Source organism: Musca domestica, unplaced genomic scaffold (genome assembly GCF_030504385.1).
Source record: "Musca domestica strain aabys unplaced genomic scaffold, Musca_domestica.polishedcontigs.V.1.1 73, whole genome shotgun sequence".
NCBI classification, from domain to species: Eukaryota; Metazoa; Arthropoda; class Insecta; order Diptera; family Muscidae; genus Musca; species Musca domestica.
The window spans coordinates 2,244,845-2,264,916 of NW_026712390.1; the positions used below are offsets into that span (position 1 = coordinate 2,244,845).

Consider the following 20,072-nt stretch of genomic DNA (forward strand, 5'->3'; position numbering starts at 1 on the left):
AACTATTTTCTCCAATTAATTTGGAAAATCCAAAAAAAAAAAATAATAATAATAATAATATTTTCCCTCGATGTGGAAAATTTTCAATATTTATTTAATTTCGAGAATATTTAAAAAATACTGTTTTTAATATTTTCAGAGGTCCTTATTTAATATTTTTCATTTTTTTTATTTCAAGTCTTGGGGTTTTGAAAAATTTTTTTTTTTTTTTTTTTCGACAGACATCTACAGTTAACTGCACTTTTTTCCACCAATACCAACAATTTTCTCAAAATAATTTGGAAAATCCAAAAAAAAAAATTAATATTTTCCCTCGATGTGTGAAAATTGTCAATATTTTCTTAATTTCGAGAATATTTAAAAGATATTGTTTTTAATATTTTCAGAGGTCCTTATTTAATATTCTTTAATTTTTTTATGTCAAGTCTTGGGGTTTTGAAAAAAATATTTTTTTTCGGCAGACATCTACAATTAACTGAACTTTTTTCCACCAATACCAACAATTTTCTCAAAATAATTTGGAAAATCCAAAAAAAAAAAAATATTTTCCCTCGATGTGTGAAAATTTTCAATATTTTCTTAATTTCGAGAATATTTAAAAGATATTGTTTTTAATATTTTTAGAGGTCTTTTTTTTTTAAATTTTCTTTCATTTTTTTATTTCAAGTCTTGGGGTTTTGAAAAAAAAAATTTTTTTTCGACAGACATCTACAGTTAACTGATTTTTTTCCCACCAATACCGACAACCACTACCCATTTCATTCCAATTACAAATTAACCCAACAACCGTTGTTCTTTATTCCTTAAGGCTGTGTTCAGGCCTTAACCACCGTTTAAGTTTTTTTTTTTTTTTGAAAAAGATAATGACCCACTTTTACCTTCTCTTCTTGCCAAGCATTTTTTTTGTACCACAAAAGGTTCATAAAATCGGGCAATGCATAAAACAAGCGGACATTTTAGCCAAAACAAAAATAAAAACTCAACAAAGAATAGCGAAGAGCAGCAAAAAAAAATCGTAACAAAAAGAAGCTGTGATTTTTATTATTATGGAAAATTTAATTTTACGCAGGGCCAATGACACATTGTTGTTGTTGTGGCCACCTTTTGTTGTTTTGGGTGCTGCGACTGCTGCGGTTGTTTGTCGAAATTGGCGGTTTGTTTCGCCCAAAAGAAAAAAAACAAATATTGATCTTTTGACAACTTCTTCGTTGTTTGGGTTTCTTTAAAACGATTTTGCGGTTTTCGGTTTTAGATGATTGCTGGCACTTGCGGATGATTCACCGCCTCAACAAAATAACTTAATGAAGAAGTTTCTTTTAAATATGCAGCACTGCGAATGGCCAATCAGACAATGCAAAAAGGTGAGAAATCGAAAGAAAAAAAATTAAAATAAAACCAGTAAAGAAAGTCTTAAAGTCGGGCGGGGCCGAATTTATGATACCCTACACCACTTTGCTAATTTAGTAGAGTTGCGCAGAACAATTAAAAGTTTTTATGGGAGAATTCAATCATACACGCTATGATTATAATTATAATTTAAAGTTCCGAAGGACTAAATAAGCCGAAGCATTTGTATCTTTTAAATTCGGACTTAATTTGAAATCGGATAAAAATATATATGGGAGCTATATCCACATCGGAATCGATCTCGATAAAATTTGGCAAAGATATTTCTGAGCTGTATTTGATATATTTCCCTGAATATCGTTGTTACGGAGTGCATATTACGGCTGCGGAGGACAAATATAACAAATCGGATGAGCCGTGTATATAGGGGAGCTATAGCTATATCTGAACCGATCTTCACCAAATTTGACATACTAGCTTCTAGACTCAATTCGATCGTATGTGCCAAATTCCATCCCATTTGGACAAATATTAGACGTTTGGTGCACAATCAAAGATAAATCGGACGAAGTTATATATAGGGGAGTTATATCCAAATCTGAACCGATCTCGATAAAATTTAGCAAACGTATTTCTGAGCTGTATTTGATATATTTCCCTGAATATCGTTGTTACAGAGTGCATATTATGGCTGCGGAGGACAAATATAACAAATCGGATGAGCCGTGTATATATGGGAGCTATAGCTATATCTGAACCGATCTTCACCAAATTTGACATACTAGCTTCTAGACTCAGTTCGGTCGTATGTGCCAAATTCCATCCCATTTGGGTAAAGATTAGACGTCTGGTGCACAATAAGATGTAAATCGGACGAAGTTATGTATGGGAGCTATATCCAAATCTGAACCGATCTCGCTAAAAAAATTAGCAAATGTATTTCTGAGCTGTATTTGATATATTTCCCCAAATATTGTTCTTACAGAGTGCATATTACGGCTGCGGAGGACAAAAAGTAATGAATCGGATGAGCCGTGTATATATGGGAGCTATAGCTATATCTGAACCGATTTCGATCAAATTTGGCATACTAGCTTCTAGACCCAATTCGGTCGTATGTGCCAAATTCCATCCCATTTGGGCAAATATTAGATGTTTGGTGCACATTAAAAGGCAAATCGTACGAAGTTATATATGGGAGCTATATCTAAATTTTGACCGATTATCTCCAATTTCAATAGGGTTCGTCCTTGGGACAAACAAATGATTTGTGCAAAATTTCATCTGGATAGGGCAATAAATGCGAACTCTACTTTGTTTATAAAAATACATGGACAGACGGACGAACGGACATGCATAAATCGACTCAGAATGTGATTCTATGCAGATCATCAAAAGGAACTATGGGTCTATGGGTCGTTTCCTTTTGCCTGTTACAAACAAATGCACAAAGACATAATACCCTGACCACCTTGTGGTGTAGGGCATAAAAAGTGGAGTGGAAAGTGCAAAGTAATGCCCGGAGAAATATTCAAAACAAAAGATGTTGTTTTATTTTAGTAGCTCAAATAAATTCCGTTTTAAAAATTCCAGTGAAATTCTTAAATGTTTAGCATTTCGATCATAAAAGTTTTGGCGATTTTGTGGACCGTAAATGGAGGCAAGTGGGTAACAAGAAGATCCCAAGACACCTTTTTTACTATACAGGGTGAGATGAAAAAACGGCATCCAATTTCAGACTGCTGCCATATCTAAGCCACTTGTTCGACAGCTGTTAAAATTGTTCCAGTGACAGCTCATTATATTGTTTACAAGCGTACAAAAGCATTTTGGTGAGATTTGTCCTGAAAAAAAGTTATTCGTAATGGAATTCAAGCGTGATAGTGTGATTTCTTTATATTTGGCTGGAAAACCACAAGTGGCTATCGTTAGAGCACTCCAGCATTTAAATGTTAATAAATCTCTTGTGTCTCGTACCATCGCTTGTTACCGTTACCATGTTACTAGTAGCGTCAAGGAAGTGGACGGAAGAAAACTGCAACATCAGCAGAGATGGATCGAAAAGTAAAGAAGCGACTCGATCGAAAACCGCGTCGTAGTGGCCGAAAAATGGCTCGTGAGCTGAACATATCGCAATATTCCATTCGGCAAATATTGAAAAAATGAGCTCGGGGTAAAGCCATTCCAAAATTCCAAAAAATGCAAGAACTTACACCGCAACAGAAAGAAAATAGACTCAAAAGAGCTAAAGAGTTGCTTCGCTTGGCCGAAAGTGGTGATCGGCCGAATTTGGGTTTCTCCGATGAGAAATCATTCGTTGTCCTGGAGTTTGTAAACAAACAAAATGATCGTGTTTACTTGCCAAAGAGTTCAGCTGAAAATGTGCACCTTCGGTTGGCCACCAGAACTCAAGCGTCGGCCATGGTGATGGTGTGGGTCGCCATAACAGCCTTTGGTCGCTCTCCGTTCGTATTAATCGAACGTGGCATCATTAATCGACCGTAGCCGAATATTATCACGAAAATATTCTGGAGGGTATATTAAAGCCTTGGGCACGCAAAAACATTTTGGCCGTAGACCTTGGACATTCCAACAGGACTCAGCATCGAATCACACTCAGCACGCGCCACCCAAGAATGGTTACAAAATGAGGTTTCTCACTTCATTTGCAGCGCACAATGGCCTCCAAAAAATCTCCGGATACCAATCCCCGTTGGACTCTTGTGTCTGGAGTATTTTGGAAAGCGAGGTTGGCACTAAAAAATACCAACGTGTCGATCACCACAAGCAAGCGCTTCGTCGGAAATGGGCCAAAATACCGCAGAGCAACATTCGGGCAGCGTGTGACGGTGTCATTAGCCGTTTAAACAAATCGAAAGTTATTATAAAATTTGATGCTATTTCCGATTTGGTACAAATTTGGTACATTGTAATATTTAGATCGATTTCGGAGATCGGTCCAGTCCTTCTGGTATCTCCCCCCCCCCCAAAACGTCGAAATTTTCAAAAAATATATTTTCTGCACAGAAGAGGAAACGATAATCCGATTTTGCTCCAACTTTGCAAATCCTAAAATCTGCATCAGTTCTAGGCCAGATGCGAAAATGGACAATATCGGTCTATTCCATCAAGTACCTCCCCCACAAAGGGTCAAAATTTTGAATAATTATAACTCTTATAAAATATGATTAAGGAGTCCGATTGTCTGTCAAATTTCACACATCCCAATATTTTTATAAACTCAAGATCTGGTGCTAAGATGGAATATATAGATTCACTCCTTCTGGTACGTCCCGTCAAAAGGTCGAGATTTTCAAAAAAAAAAAATAAATAAATAAATAAATAAATAAATAAAAATAAATATTTACTGCACAGAAAGAGAAGAGAAGCATTCGGTTCTCTTCATATTTCACACATCCCATTATGTTGGGAAGATGGCATATATCGTTCCGCTCCTTCTGGTACCTCCCCCACAGAGGGTCAAAATTTTGAGTATCCGTGAAGCAAAATTTATATCCGATTCCATTTAGACCTGACACATCAAAATATTTCCATCAACACAGGATCTCTTATAAAAACGATAGAGATTGGAGCATTCCTTCTCGTACCTCCCCCACAAAGGGTCAACATTTTGAATATCAGGAGAAGCATCAGGTTCTCTTTATATTTCATACATCCCATTATTTCTACTAACACAAGATCTGTTGTAAAGATGGGATATATCGTTCCACTCCTGCTGGTACCTCCCCCACAAAGGGTAAAAAAATTTGAGTATCCGTGAAGCTCATAAAACGCAAAATTAAATCCGATTCCATTCAGACTTGGTATTTCTCAATATTTTCATCAATACAATATCTGTTATAAAGATTGTAGAGATCGGACCATTTCTTCCTAGTACCTCCCCCACAAAAGGGTCAATATATTGAATAAGCAGGACGATTATAAAATCAGAAATAAGCATCCGGTTCTCTTCATATTTCACACATCCCATTATATCTACTAATACAAGATCTGCTGTGAAGATTGACTGTATCGGTCCACTCCCTCTGGAACCACCCCACAAAGGGTCGAAATATTAAAAAAACAACGAGGCTCTTAAAACGAGAAGTTAACGTCCGATTCCATTCAGATTTGGTACATCTCAATATTTTTATCAATACAATATCTGTTATAAAGATGGTAGAGATCGGACCATTTCTTCCTAGTACCTCCCCCACAAAAGGCTCAAAATTTTTAATAACCAAATAGATTATAAAATGCGAAATAAGCATCAGGTTCTCTTTATATTTCACACATACCATTATGTCGACTAACACAAGATATGTTGTAAAGATGGGATATATGGGTCTACTCCTTCTGGTACCTCCCCCACAAGGGTTCAAAATTTGAATATTCCTGGAGCTCTTAAAAACCGAAATAAACCTCCAATAGCATTGAGACTTGGCACATCCCAATATTTCTATTAACACAAGATCTGTCATAAAGATGGTAGAGATCGGACCATTTCTTCTGGTACCTCCCCCACAAAGGGTTAAAATTTGGAATAACCAAAACGATCATTAAATTCGAAATAAACATCCGATTCTCTTCGAATTACACGCATCACAATATTTTTATTAGCCCAATGTCTGGCGTGAAGATGTAATATATAGGACCACTCCTTCTGGTACCTCCCCCACAAGGGTTCAAAATTTTGAATATTCATGGAGCTCTAAAAAACCGAAATTAACATCCGATTCCATTCCAGACTTGGCACATCTCAATTTTTCCATTAACGCAAGATCGGACTGTTGCCTCTTTAGTGGTTTTCGAACCCTTTTAGCACGAATTTCCAAAAATCCGGCCACAAATCACACTCCTACGCACCAAGACTGGTCCTCGTGCAAAATTGCAAGATTCTAGCTTCAGCTGTTTTGTCTTGGCATTGATTCTATTCGGGACATTAGTTCTTTTTCAATTTTTTTTAGAAATTCTCAATATTTCAGAAGATCTCTCTTATTATAGAAAAGGCTCATGTAGCCTCCACAATCTCCGAAATCAGTCCACTTATTCTGCCTTGTTGCCGCCCATCATTAACATTTTCCAATCTGTAGCCCAGTTTTTCCGGTTTTCTTTTTTCTTCCATACAATTTACTTTTTCTTTAGATCCACCGCTCCAAGGTGTGTGCAGATAACGTGCCGGTTTTTTTTGTTCTGAAATTTCCGTTATTAATATGCAGATTAGAATCTTTAGAAATAATTTTCATTTATAAATGAAATTGCATGCCATTTTGGAGCTTGGCGAAATGGCGAAGACAAAGTGTGGCAGAGATTCATGGGATTTCGGGTAGATCTGTTGCCTGTCTTTTTATGCTTTTGCTGTGGCCAGGCAGGTGCAGCCTGGCTGGTTGGTTGGCCCACAAAGAGAGAGAGAGAGAAAAAAACCGGGGGGAGATGAGAAAGGCTAGGAAATTATGCGGTATTAATAGGTGCTGGCATTCGCATAATTATGGCTAGGATGCAACCACAAATTGTGTGGCAGTGGCATGGCATAAAAGAGACGCACCAAACGCTGCCAAAGACCAACGACGCCAGCCATTGACTGGCAACTTCATTACCAAAATTGCATTGCATTGCGAGTTGAAAATAGAATAGAAGCCTAGGCCAGAATTTCAAAAGGAACAACAACAACAAACACAATGTCGGCAAAATGTTGCGTAAGTTTGTCGGTGGTAGTAGCAGGTTCCCCAAATATGAATGAAAGACAGAAAAGCCAGGCAGCATGCCAGCGCTACAGCTGCAGAGCTGCTACGAATATGCCCATATATGTGCTGCGGCATACCTTGCCACACGAACCAACTTTCAATAGCTGCTTTTGTAGACACAGTTATGTCGTCTATTTATGTAATCATGCCAAGAACCATGCCATATCAAATAATGGCAACAACAACAACAACGACAACGACAAGAACAACAAATAACATACCACCGCAACTGGATCATACTAAATATGCCTGGGGAAAGATGCATTAAAGACCAGCCGTTTTGGCAGAAGCCAAAGGTAGGAGGAAGGTTTTGGGGAAGTTGTTATGGAGGACTTTTTCCAAACTTAAATGATTTTCAGGAAGTATTTTTTTTAGAATATCCTTATGATGTTCTCGGTAAGTTAAAGGTAAGCCTGTAGCCTGCATCGAGGACTTTTTGAAAGCTTAAATGATTTTTAGGAAGATTTTTTTTAGAATATCCTTATAATGTTCTCGGTAAAGGTAAGCCTGTATCGATTCACTGGCCATCTCATTTCACCCATATCAAGGACGATTTGGCAAAGCTGTTACGAAAGCCCGTTTTATAGCTTGATCTCTCTTTGGAATTTTCTTAATAGTCTCCAGATAAACGCCTGTAACCTGTAAGTTAAAGACTGCCCCGCTTAGCTTATCTACATTGGGTTTCGCTCAATGACCCAGATTTTAAGGAAGTATTTTTCAAAATGTCCATAAAATGTTTTCGGTAAGTTTAAGGTTAGCCTGCATCGATTCACTGATCCCCTCATTTCGCCCATAAGTCTTTAGAGTGGGAGCAGAATCGCTCAAAAAAGAGAGGAATAGAGGGAAGATGGGATGAGGGCGAAAATAAGGAGGATGAGGGGAAGAGTGAGAAGGAAATGATAGGGAAAAGGCGAAAGATAGGAAAAGGGCGAACGATAGGGAAAGGGCGAAGATTATTAGAAGAGGGGTAGCAGGGAATGATGAGAAGAGGCGGAAAGGGTGTAAAGGAGAGAAGGGGGAAGAGGGGCAGGGTGTGCTCGGTAAGAGTAGAATTTAATCCATTTTTGAATGAATTTAGCTCCCATTCAAACAGCGGAACAGATGGTAGAGATCGGACCATTTCTTCCTAGTACCTCCCCCACAAAAGGGTCAAAATTTTTAATAACTAAAAAGATTATAAAATGCGAAATAAGCATTCTTCATATTTCACACATACCAATATGTCGACTAACACAAGATATGTTGTAAAGATGGGATATATCGGTCCACTCCTTCTGGTACCTCCCCCACAAAGGGTCAAAATTTTGAGTAACCGTGAAGCTCTAAAAAAGCGAAATTAACATCCGATTCCATTCAGACTTGGTACCTCTCAATATTTCTGTCAACACAAGATTTGTCATAAAAATGGCAGAGATCGGACCATTCCTTCTGATACCTCCCCCACAAAGGGTTAAAATTTGGAATAACCAGAACGATTATAAAATCAGTTATAAACGTCCGGTTCTCTTCATATTTCACTCATTCCATTATTTCTACTAACACAAGATCTGTTGTAGCAGGGAATGATGAGAAGAGGCGGAAAGGGTGTAAAGGAGAGAAGGGGGAAGAGGGGTAAGGTGTGCTCGGTAAGAGTAGAATTTAATCCATTTTTGAATGAATTTAGCTCCCATTCAAACAGGGGAACAGGGGATGATGAGAAGAAGGGAAAAGGGGAGAGGGGGAAAAGAGGGAAAGGAGAAGAGGGGGGATGGGAAGGGAAAGTGGGGACAAGGGGAAGGGAAAGTGGGACAAGGGGGAGGGAAAGTGGGACAAGGGGGAGGGAAAGTGGGACAAGGGGGGAGGGAAAGTGGGACAAGGGGGAAGGGAAAGTGGGGCAAGGGGGAAGGGAAAGTGGTGGCAAGGGGGAAGGGAAAGTGGTGGCAAGGGGGAAGGGAAAGTGGGGACAAGGGGAAAGGGAAAGTGGGACAAGGGGGGAGGGAAAGTGGGACAAGGGGGAAGGGAAAGTGGGACAAGGGGGAAGGGAATGTGGTGGCAAGGGGGAAGGGAAAGTGGGGACAAGGGGTAGAGGGGAAGGGAAAGTGGGACAAGGGGGAGAGGGGAAGGGAAAGTGGGGACAAGAGGGAGAGGGGAAGGGAAAGTGGGGACAAGGGGTAGAGGGGAAGGGGAAGTGGGGACAAGGGGGTGAGGGGAAGGGAAAGTGGGGACAAGGGGGAGAGGGGAAGGGAAAGTGGGGACAAGGGGGGGAGGGGAAGGGAAAGTGGGACAAGGGGAGAGGGGAAGGGAAAGTGGGACAAGGGGGAGAGTAGAATTTACTCGATTTACACTCCCTCAAATTCGAGAGACCGTCACTCTTTGAACAAATTCGAGCGAGTTTTTCGGGGCTCTGACTATAAAGATTCAGGGGTAAAAGGGGAGGGGAAAAGGGGAAGAGGGTAAAAGAGGAGGGGGAAAAGGGGAAAGGGTAAAAGAGGAGGGGGAAAAGGGGAGAGGGTAAAAGAGGAGGGGGAAGGGGAGAGGGGAAAAGGGGAAAGGTGACTGATATTACACGTTTGGTGCACAATCGAAGGCAAATCGGACGAAGATATATATGGGAGCTATATCTAAATTTTGACCGATTATCTCCAATTTCAATAGGGCTCGTCCTTGGGCCAAACAAATGATTTGTGCAAAATTTCATCTGGATAGGGCAATAAATGCGAACTGTACTTTGTTTATAAAAATACATGGACAGACGGACATGCATAAATCGACTCAGAATGTGATTCTATGCAGATCATCAAAAGGAGGAGATAGACCCATATCGTTTCCTTTTGCCTGTTACAAACAAATGCACAAAGACATAATACCCTGACCACCTTGTGGTGTAGGGTATGAAAACTTCCAAAATAGATTTGGTCGTAAGGGGATTTGGTTTGTAGTGTTGTAGGGCATCACATGGTCGGCTTCGAGCGGCTATAGCCTTTGCTTACTTGTTGTGAATATATTTCTCTTGGACTCCGATTGCTTTTGAGGAGGTCCTTTTTTTATAACCCACCATAAGAAAGTTAAAGAATGCGCTTAGCACCGCCAGAAACCTGGTGATAACCTTCATGGGACCTTAAGGAACTAGTTTTCTTTCAGTCAGGGGGCTTCTAACGTATTGTAGTGCTTACTTCTTGTGAATATATTTCTCTTGGACTCCGATTCCTTGTGAGGTGGTCCTTTTATATAACCCACCATACGAAAGTTAAAGAATGGCCTTAACACCGCCAGAAACCTGGTGATAACCGTCATGGGACCTTTGAAGAATGGCCTTAACACCGCCAGAAACCTGGTGATAGCCTTCATGGGACTTTTAGAAACTAGATTTCTTTCAGTCCTTCATTAATCCTTTCGCAACGAACCGCGTTCTCCACATTTACACAAATATGCCATAAGAAAGTTAAAGAATGGCCTTAACACCGCCAGAAACCTGGTGATAACCTTCATGGGACCTTTAGGAACTAGTTTCCTTTCAGTCCTTCATTAATCCTTTCCCAACGAACTTCGTCCTCCACATTTACACAAATACGCCATAAGAAAGTTGAAGAATGATCTTAACACCGCCAGAAACCTGGTGATAACCTTTATAAGACTTTCAGGACCTAGTTTTCTTTCAGTCAGGGGGCTTCTAACATATTGCAGTGTTGTAGGGCATCACATGGTCGGCTTCGCACGGCTTTAGCCTTTGCTTACTTGTTGTGAATATATTTCTCTTGGACTCCGATTGCTTTCGAGGTGGCCCTTTTATATAACCCACCATAAGAAAGTTAAAGAATGCGCTTAGCACCACCAGAAACCTGGTGATAACCTTCAGGGGACCTTTAGGAACTAGTTTTCTTTCAGTCATTCATTAATCCTTTCCCAACGAACCTCGTTCTCCACATTTACACAAATACGCCATAAGAAAATTAAAGAATGCTAACCTCTAGAAACCTGGTGATAACCTTCATGAGACCTTTAGGACCTAGTTTCTCGTTCAGTCCTTCATTAATCCTTTCCCACCGAACCTCGTTCTCCACAATTTACACAAATACGCATATAGGCATATATTTATGACCTGTTTATCTCGGTAATGACAACAAAGAAAAAAAAACGAAACGAAGACTACAAAGACTGGAAATGATGACACCATCCAACAGGAAAGAAATTCTGTACAGGAATCAAAACTGAATCAAGTCAGTTAGGCTGGATGGCTGGCTGGCGGGGCAGAACAAAAAAAAACAACTGCTGCCAGCAAAACTTGTTTCCCTTTGGGGAGCAAGTCATGCAAAGAAAAATGGGGAAACCTGAAATAAAAACGGTTGTTTTTGTCGATGTCGTCGTCGTCGTCGTCGTTGTTGTTGTTGTTGTTGTCACCTCCCATCTGCCATTGCCACAAAGTGATGTATGATTTTAAGGTCAATGGTGAATCTGGCTCGTGGAGCCATAAAAAAAAACGAACGGACGGCATTTATAGTCAATTGAAGGAAGCAAAACAAATAAAAAAACGCCAACCGAATGGAATGCAAAATTATACAGGTCCCATCGCCAACGATGTTACAATTTCGATTTTTTATTTGGGCCACTTCGTAATAAAAATAGAAATAACAACAACAACAAATTTCAGGAATTCGCACAAATGATTGATAGTCTCGCTGGTTAACCAGGTTTTTAATTTGCCGAATATTTTCGATTGTCTGCTGACGAATTTAAACGGCGTTTTGTGGTCGACAGCTTGGATGGTGGATGGTAGATGTTGGATGATAATGATGATGACGATGACGTTGTCACCACCTCCACCTCCAGCCATCAATGTTGTGCCTACAATTGTCAATTTTCAATTGAGTGACAGTCGCGATCGCTTTTAATATTCATCGCACACCATTTTTGGGTAAAAGGTATTTAACTGGGTCTCCAATTTTTTTTGGGGTTGAGTAAATTTGTGGTTTTGTTGTTGTTGTTGTTATTGTTTTTGTTATTATCTGACAATAAGTGAATGCGCGTTTATTTTTGGATTATTATAGCCTCAGCCATATGGCTAGAGAGGAGGGTATATATCATTTGATATGGCCAAAGCGTGCCTCATCGGAATAACGATTTTAGATCATAGATCTCTTTGGGATGAAATCAGTTTCAGGATATTTGGAGTCAATCCAGCGATGTCCGTCCGTCTCTCTGTCTGTGTGGCTGGTACTCTCAAAGGCAGTATTCGATAATTCTCGAAGGGAGTATCCGATAACTCTCGAAGGGAGTATCCGATTCGGTCCAAACTTGGCACATTGTAATATTATTATCAAACTTCAGAGATGGGCAATATCGACCCACTCCTTCTGGTACCTTCCCCACAAAATGTCGAAATTTTCAACAAAAATATTTTTCTGCCCAGAAAGAGAAAGGATAATCCGATTTAGCTCCAACTTTGCAAATCCTAATATTTCCACCAGTGCTTGGTCAGGTGTGAAAATGGACAAAATCGGTTCACACCATCGAGTACCGATTGTCTCCAAATTGTCCAAATTGTCGTTGTCCGTCTCTCTCTCTCTCTCTCTCTCTCTCTGGCTTGTGTGCACCATAACTCTCGTAGGGAGTATCCGATTTGGTCCAAACTTGGTAAATGGTAATACTATCCTCAAACTTAGATCGAGTAAGGAGATAGGAAACAATGGTCCACCCCTTCTGGTACCTTCCCCACAAAATGTCGAAATTTTCAACAAAAATATTTTTCTGCACAGAAAAAAGAAACGATAATCCGATTTTGCTCTAACTTTGCAAATCCTAATATTTCCACCCGAGCTAGGTCAGGTGTGAAAATGGACAAAATCGGTTTACACCATCGAGTACCGATTGTCTCCAAATTGTCCAAATTGTTGATGTCCGTCCGTCTCTCTCTCTGGATGGTGCGCACGATAACCATAGACAAATGAAGATATAGACAACGAAAAGTTAGTTTTGTCTTTTTATCCAGGTGGCTCTCATCAGGTTTTGCATAGTCAACATGCTGATTTACGCGTTCAACCCACTCGACTTCGAAAACACATTTTATAGATTTTCAAGAATTTCACTTGATTTTTCCGGAATTTTCCGATGTCATCACGAACTTTTCACATTTCTTTTATTATGGAACAATTATTAACTGACAAATATCCTACAGTTTTTGCTATTTTTAACGTTTTAGAATTGAGTGACTTCAATATTCCCACTCAAACCCCTGAAACGATATAGACGACATCTGCTGATTCGATTTTTTTCGAAGATAAGCGGTGAGAGCATTTCGTTGTCTATATTTTCATTTGTCTATGCGATAACTCTCGAAGGGAGTATCCGATTTGGTGCAAACTTGGTACATCGTAATATTACCCTCAAACTTAAATCGAGTTCGGAGAACCCACAAATGATCGGAATTTTCAAAAAAAGAAAAAACTGAGCAGAAAGAGAAAGGATCATCCGATTTTGTGCCAATTTTTCAAATCCAAATATTTGCATCATTACTAGGTCAGGTGCGAAAATGGACAATATCGGTCCACTCCATCAAGTACCTCTCCCACAAAGGGTCGGTATTTTGAATAATTATAACTCTTATAAAATGTGGAGTAAGGGTCCCATTGTCTTCAAATTACACACATCTCAATATTTTTATTAGCCCAAGGTCTGCTGTAAAGATGGAATATATCGGTCCACTCCTTCTGATACCTTCACCCCACAAAGGGTCAAAATTTCGGACATCCATGAAGCTTATAAGACACCAAATTTACATCCGACTCTATTCAGACTTGGCACATCCCAATATTTCTATCAACACAAGATCCGTTAAAAAGATGATAGAGATCTGTCCATTTCTTCTGGGACCTCCCCCACAAAAGGGTCAAAGTTGGGAACAATAAAACGATTACAAAATCTGAAATAGGCATCCGATTGTCTTCAAATTTCACACACCCCATTATTTCTACTAAGACAAGATCTGGTGTTAAGAGGGAATATATCGGTCCACTCCTTCTGGTACCTCCCTCACAAAGGGTCAAAATTTTGAGTATCCATGGAGCTCATAAAACGCGAAATAAACCTCCAATAACATTGAAACTTGGCACATCTCAATATTTCTATTGTCATAGAGATGATAGAGATCTGTCAATTTCTTCTGGTACCTCCCCGACACAGGGTTCAAGGTGTTGAAAAACAAAACGCTCACAGAAGGCAAAATAAGCATCTAAATCTCTTCTCTTTCCCTATGCCCCTTCAAGATTTGTTGGTTCGATTAGCGTATCTCTATAACATGTCACCGGCCTAGCTATACTTATCTATATCGGTTCACTCTCCCTTCAGATTTCAATGGCCTCTTCTGATGGTCTCTTTCGGCTCACTAGTTCGCTGAGTTTGTCAACAGCGAATTTTCTGGCTCTTTCAGGTCTCACAGCCTAGTTCGCCAAGTCTATAACGAGCCCATTCAGCACAAATTGACCAGTCCAGCTCTCCTCTATCGTTCAGCTTTTTTTATATCGACTTGCTGGTCCCTTTAGGTCTCACTGACCCTGTTAACCGCATAGCATACTCACATTGACACACGGTAGTGGAATTTGCTCGCGAGCAGGATTGCTTAAAGAGTGGGAGTTTTTTAAATGGACTCCACTCTTCACCCTTTTGTTTTGCGTAGGAGCACTTCCGAGTAACTCCTATTTAAAAAATTGGAGTGGGAACAGAATCGCTTAAAATAGAGCACCTCTTGCTTCATGCAACAAATAAATGTTAAGTAGGACGCAATCTATGTTAATACAAAAGTAAAGTAATTGATTGACTGACAGACTGATTGTCCGCTGAAATCTTGAAATGTTGGATCAGGGTCGCTCTTTTGGGCCGAAGGTGTCAGATTAGTACAAGAAGTACTTAAATGTAGTACATTTTGTACCAGTGAAAGATTAGAGCGAAACATTTGAAATATGGAATGGTAATCAAGAGGAGTGAGGTCGATGTAAGGGGGTATAGTTTTGGAAGTATGTACTCATGTATACTAAAATACTAAACGGTACTAAATTTAGTACAATTTGCATTTAGAGGAACGTATGGATCTGGAATTCTGAAATTTGAAATCAAAATTACTGAGTGTAGAATTGGGATATGGAGGTAGTTTTCGAAATGTGAACTCATGTGCACGAAACATTACTAAATCATACTATATTTGATACAATTTCGATTTGGGTGAACCTATAGAGCTGGAATACTTAAATTCCGAATTAAGATTAACATTACATTATAGGACTGACGTATGTAGATAGTTTAGGAAGTTCGTACTTATGTGTACTAAATTTGGTACAATTTGGATTTGAGTGAACCGATAGGTGTGGAATCCTGAAATTTCGAATTAATATTACTACGGGATTGTCGAATTGGGTTATTTCTACATTCATTGAAAATTCGTACTTATGTGTACGAAATGTTACTAAATTTGGTACAAATTGGAATTGCGGTAAACCGATAGAGCTGGTATTCTGAAATTGGAAAATAAGATTTCTATTGGATTGTATGATTCTAGTATGGAGGTAGTTTGGGAAATTTGGACTGTAGGATTGGGGTATGTAGAAAGTTTTGGAAATTTGTACTTATTTGTACCAAAGATTGGTACAATTCGGTATTGTGTTAACAGATAGTGCTTGAAATTTGAAATTTGGCATTAGGGTCGTTGTTCATGTGTAGCCGGGACATATGGAGGTGTTTTTGGAAATGTGTCGTATAATTGTATGAAAAGTACTAAATGGTACTATATTTGGTATTGGGTGAATGTATAGGATAAATTTGTTAAATTTGATATTTAGATTAAAGACGGTATTTACGTTTGAAATTTGTCGGTGGTTTGGAAATGTGTACTATAATTGTACGAAAAGTACTATATAGTACTAAATTTAGTGTTAGGTGAAGTGATAGGGTTGGAATCCTCTAATGTGACATTGAGGTCTCTGTTGGTATCTGGAATTGATATATGGAGTTGGTGTGTACTATAATTGTTCGAAAAGTCCTAACTGATATTAAATTGGGTTTTGAGGAAAGGTATATTTCTGGAATCCCGAAATTTGATAAAGAGGTCTCTGTTGGAATCTGTGATTTAGATATGGTTATGGTTTTGGAAATGTGTACTATATTTATACATAAAGTATTAAATGATACTAAATTGTCCAATTGGGTGAAGGAAATCCCGGAAATGTAGACATGGGGGTAGCTTTAGAAATATGTACTATATTTGTACAAAAAGCACTAAATGGTACAAAATTTGGTATTGGGTGAAGGATTTGGGCTGTAATACTCAAATTTCATATAGGTGTCACTACTGGTGTCTGTGGTTAAGATATGGAAGTGGTTTTGTAAATGTGTACGATAATAGTTCGAAAAGTTCCACATTGTACAAATTTAGTAACAAATATGGTACTGTGTGATGGGATAGAGCTGAAGCTGTGTAATCTGATATAAATGTCTGATGTCTATGGTTAAGATATGGGAATGGTTTCGCATATGTGTATTATAATTGTTCGAAAAGTACTAAGTGGTACTAAATTGTTACTAAATTTGATATTGGGTGAAGGGATTGATCAGCAATTTTGAAGTTTGGAATTGAAGTCTCTGTTGGTTTCTGGGGTTTACATATGGAGATGTTGAATAGTTTTGAATAGAAAAATTGGATGTGGGTCCATTGGTCATTTGTTTTCCAAATATCTTTCTCGGTAAAATTCAAAATCAAAAATTTTGAAGACTTGTTCGTATAAAAGGTTTTCCTATTTTTCTTTCCAAAGAAGAAAAAAACTTGAATCTATATATAAAACCTTGAAAGTCTGAAAATTTTGGTACGATGTATGAAGTTTTGATCAAAAAATTTTGCCAAACTTAAAAAATTGTGCATTTTTGGTACTAAAAAGGCCTAACACGAACTGTTGGTACAATTGTGAAATTTTAAGGTGGACTCCTGAATGATGAATATTCTATAAAAATTGAAAATTATACTCTTGGCGGTTCGGAGGAAATCTAAAAATATTCAGCCTTGAAGATCCCTAAAATTTAAAAAATCCGCGAATGGAGTCTTTTTGGCCCTTCATAGCCTTGGAGGTCCCTTAATTAAATTTTTGAAATCTTAGCTATTCTCTATAAATCTTAAAAAACACGTTTGTAGGTTTGAAGGTCCTCTAGGAAAATCCTCACAAAATCGCTGTTAATAGCTGGAGTGGGGGCTTGATTGAAATTCCTAAAAACACGATTACAGCCTCTTTAAAAATCCCTGACATGTCGTCTAAAAACATATTTTAATAGTTCTAAGAAATCTTCAAAAAAAAAAAAAAAAAAAAAAAAAACAGTTTTATAGCCTGAAGTCTACATTTATTGTTGGAATAAAAATTTGAAAAAATATTAAAAAATCCAAAATTTAAAAAAAAAAATTAAAGAATCCAAAATTGAAGCTGGGATGGGGTCTTGAAAAAATTCTTGAAATTACATGCAATATACCCTAAGACTTCCAAATAGCAATATAAAGCACATGTGGCATCGGGAAGCCGGTATATTTGGGTGATTTTGCAAATGTGTACTATAGTTATACGAAAAGTACAAAGTGGTACTAAATTTGGTAATGGTGATTGGGCAGAGCAGAAATCTTGAAAATTGATGTTAAGGTCTCCCTTGATTTCTGGGCTTTAAATATGGAAACGTTCAATAATTTTGAATAGAATGATGTATGAAGTTTTGATTAAAAATTTTTATCAAACTTAAAAAATTCTGCATTTTGAGAACTAAAAAGACCTAACACGAACTGTTGGTACGATTGTAAAATTTTTAGGTGGACTTCTGGCTGATGAATATTCTATAAAAAATTGAAGATTATACTCTTTGCGGTCCTGGAGAAAATCTAAAAGTATTCAGCCTTGAAGATCCCTAAAATTTAAAAAATCCGCGAATGTAGTCTTTTTGGCCCTTTATTGCCTTGGAGGACCCTTAGTTACATTTTTAAATCCTATATATTCTCTATAAAACAGTGTTGGCTTGTTTGTTCGGGATACCATAGTATTTTGTTGTTGCAAAAATCGTCAGGCAGGGATTAAGGATTGAGAGCCACCAATCCTTATCAGTTCCCTTGTTTTTTGCCTGGGATGTTCTCCCCAGAGTTGTATTAAAATAAAAGTAAAAAGGGGAAAAAAAGTTTTTTGTCATAGGAGTTATTTTAAAATAACTTCTGGGGAGAATATCCCTGGCAAAAAACAAGGGAACTGATGAGGATTGGTGGCTCTTTCCGAAACCTAGGTATTCCCTGCCTTACCCCCTGGTAAACATTACTATCGTTATCCACTAATAAAAAAAATGTTGATTTATAAAAACAACAATAATGGGATTAAGCCTGACGATTTTTGCAACAACAAAATATTCTCTATAAATCTTAAAAAACACGTTTGCACATTTGAAGGTCCTTTAGGAAAATACTCACAAAACTCGCTGTTAATAGCTGCATTGGAGGCTTAAATGAAATTTCTAAAAAACACGATTGCAGCCCCTTTAAAAAATCCTGACATATCGTCTAAGAACATATTTTAATAGTTCTAAGATGTCTTCAAAAAAATCATTTTTATAGCCTAAAAGGTCCTCTAGTCTACATTTATTGTTGGAATAAAAATTTGAAAAAATATTAAAAAATCCAAAATCTAAAAAAAATTAAAGGATCCAAAATTGAAGCTGGGATGGGGTCTTGAAAAAATCCTTGAATTTAAAGGCACTATACCCTAAGTCTTCCATATAGCAATATAAGGCACATGTGGCATCGGGAAGCCGGTTATATAGCTTTTAATATTAACCCTGTTTTTTTTTACTCCGAGCAAGTCGTATAAAAAAGGTTTCACTGTATATCCAGCTTAAAAAAATATATTTGTCACCTCGTTATGAGGTTAATGGTTCTGCTAAATTCTTAGGATTTTTTTTTTCGTGATGCTCTTGTAACACAATTAATTGATATTTCCAATTAACACCATCTCGATAGCTGGAAATGATTTTTACGAGAACCCTAATTCTCCGCAGTACACCCGAAGAAAAATCTCAATTAAAACTTGTCAAATTTCCTTCAAGAAACTCACCTGCATGAACATGTCTGTTTGTTGGGATCCTGGGCAGTATTGGTGGCGCCGCCGCCGCCTGGCCCATTTGTGGTGGTTGTAGTCAGGTTCCTATTAAAGGCTCCAAACCAATTTTTGATGGGATTTTGACGAGTCGAAGAGACCATGGCCATCATGTCAAGACCTTTGGTGGCATGGCGATGCAATTTCTTGGTGGCGGATTTTTCCCCAGCAAATTGCTGCTGATGTGCTTCGTGATGGTATTTTCCAGGTGTGGCAAAGCTACTGGCTTCATATGGCAGTGATGCTGATGACGATGGCGTTGTGTTGCTGGCCGCTGTGGCTGACACCATCACCATTAGCAGCAGAATATTGATGCTGCAGGAAACTATTAAAATTTGCACAAATTGTGTGAAACAAACCATTTTTACGATGTGTCTGTTGTTGTTGGTGTTGTTGGCAGGAAATTATTTTTGCTTTTGGTGTTGGAGAACCGGCTCTTTTGCCGTTGATTCTTTTACTTCACTTCACTTCACTTGACTTTGAAGGTGTCACGTTTGGTTGAACGAAATTTAAATAAATCACAGTTAATTAGTTATGGACATGACATGGCATGCATGGCATGGTTGTGTGGCATGCTCAAACAAAATACCGTTAAATTTGTAATTAAACGCTTTCCAAATTACAGGTGGAGTTTTTTGTTTCTTTTGTTTTTCTTTATTTTCTTTCGTTCGTTCTGCCGGCTTATTTGTGGTATTTTTCCAGAGAGATCAATCACACGTGATGACGAGCATTTATTTAAATATGGTATTGAGTTGTATTTTTTTTTCCAGTTTTTAAATAGTTATTTTTTGTAATTTTCAATTTAGATTTGAATTTATATTTATTTCATATTTTATATATTATTTAAATCTTG

The 20,072-nt window shown here is 38.1% G+C and overlaps 2 protein-coding genes across 3 annotated transcripts in view; one reads left to right on the plus strand and one right to left on the minus strand.

The window, feature by feature from the left end:
• The window catches only part of LOC101895882 (venom protease), a 31,451-nt gene extending 11,511 nt beyond the window's left edge, over positions 1-19,940 (minus strand). Inside the window, exon 1 of the mRNA XM_005178894.4 lies at positions 19,178-19,940. Within this exon, the coding sequence (XP_005178951.3) occupies positions 19,178-19,581 (404 nt within the window). The 5' untranslated portion in view covers positions 19,582-19,940. The remainder of the gene's footprint in view (positions 1-19,177) is intronic.
• Positions 1-20,072, plus strand: part of LOC131806354 (venom dipeptidyl peptidase 4-like) — a 372,031-nt gene that overhangs the window by 33,676 nt on the left and 318,283 nt on the right. The window lies entirely within an intron of this gene.